The following is a 554-nucleotide window of genomic DNA, read 5'->3' as shown; positions in this document are numbered from 1 at the left end:
GCAGTGACAAACAGAAAGTGCTCAGTTCAGGGCTGGATATAAATGAGGCTCCTCAGCCTGGGAAGATTGTAACTTTACAGATGAGGAACTTGAGGCACGTGACTCACCCCAGGCCATTCAGCCTGGCGGCGCCTGGGCTAGGTTTCCTGACCAGTCTTCAATCCCCAACCTAATGGTGACTTGTGATACATCCATACTAGGTAAGGTAACTGTCTGCACAGGGAGGGTTGTGGGTGCACAGGGAGAAATGGGTGAAAAGTGGTGTGTGCAGTTCATGAGTAGATGTTAGGGCTTCTCAGGACCAACAGTACAAGTGGGCAAGGGACTTCATGGGGAGGCTAGAGACAGCAGGGATGGTGGTGGGAGCCTCTGAGGAGGGAGAAGTCTCAGGTGTGAGATAATTAATAAAAAATGGGTCCCTCTGGTAGGAGGTGAGGTAACACTCTTGGGTAAAGAATCTCTGCAAGTACATTTTTCTCCCTCTAAAACTGTTGGAGAGGGGCGCTGAGATACCCCGGGAAGATGGGGTAAGCTGAAGAGAGAAAGGGGTCCTC

The 554-nt window shown here is 50.9% G+C and overlaps 1 protein-coding gene across 5 annotated transcripts in view; it reads left to right on the top strand.

Annotated features, from left to right (window-relative positions):
- Nucleotides 1-554, top strand: part of LST1 (leukocyte specific transcript 1) — a 10,640-nt gene that overhangs the window by 4,579 nt on the left and 5,507 nt on the right. The window contains exon 1 of one of the 5 annotated variants that reach the window (XM_025045981.1): nucleotides 7-200. The exons of the other annotated variants lie outside the window; for them this stretch is intronic. Within the exon in view, the coding sequence (XP_024901749.1) occupies nucleotides 173-200 (28 nt within the window). The 5' untranslated portion in view covers nucleotides 7-172. Of the gene's footprint in view, nucleotides 1-6; nucleotides 201-554 lie in introns of those variants that run through there. 5 annotated transcript variants of the gene reach the window in all.

This window comes from Pteropus alecto, unplaced genomic scaffold (assembly GCF_000325575.1).
Source record: "Pteropus alecto unplaced genomic scaffold, ASM32557v1 scaffold400, whole genome shotgun sequence".
In the NCBI taxonomy this organism is placed as follows: domain Eukaryota; kingdom Metazoa; phylum Chordata; class Mammalia; order Chiroptera; family Pteropodidae; genus Pteropus; species Pteropus alecto.
Note: the sequence above shows the minus strand (reverse complement) of the source record. Positions and strands in the feature narration are given on the sequence as shown.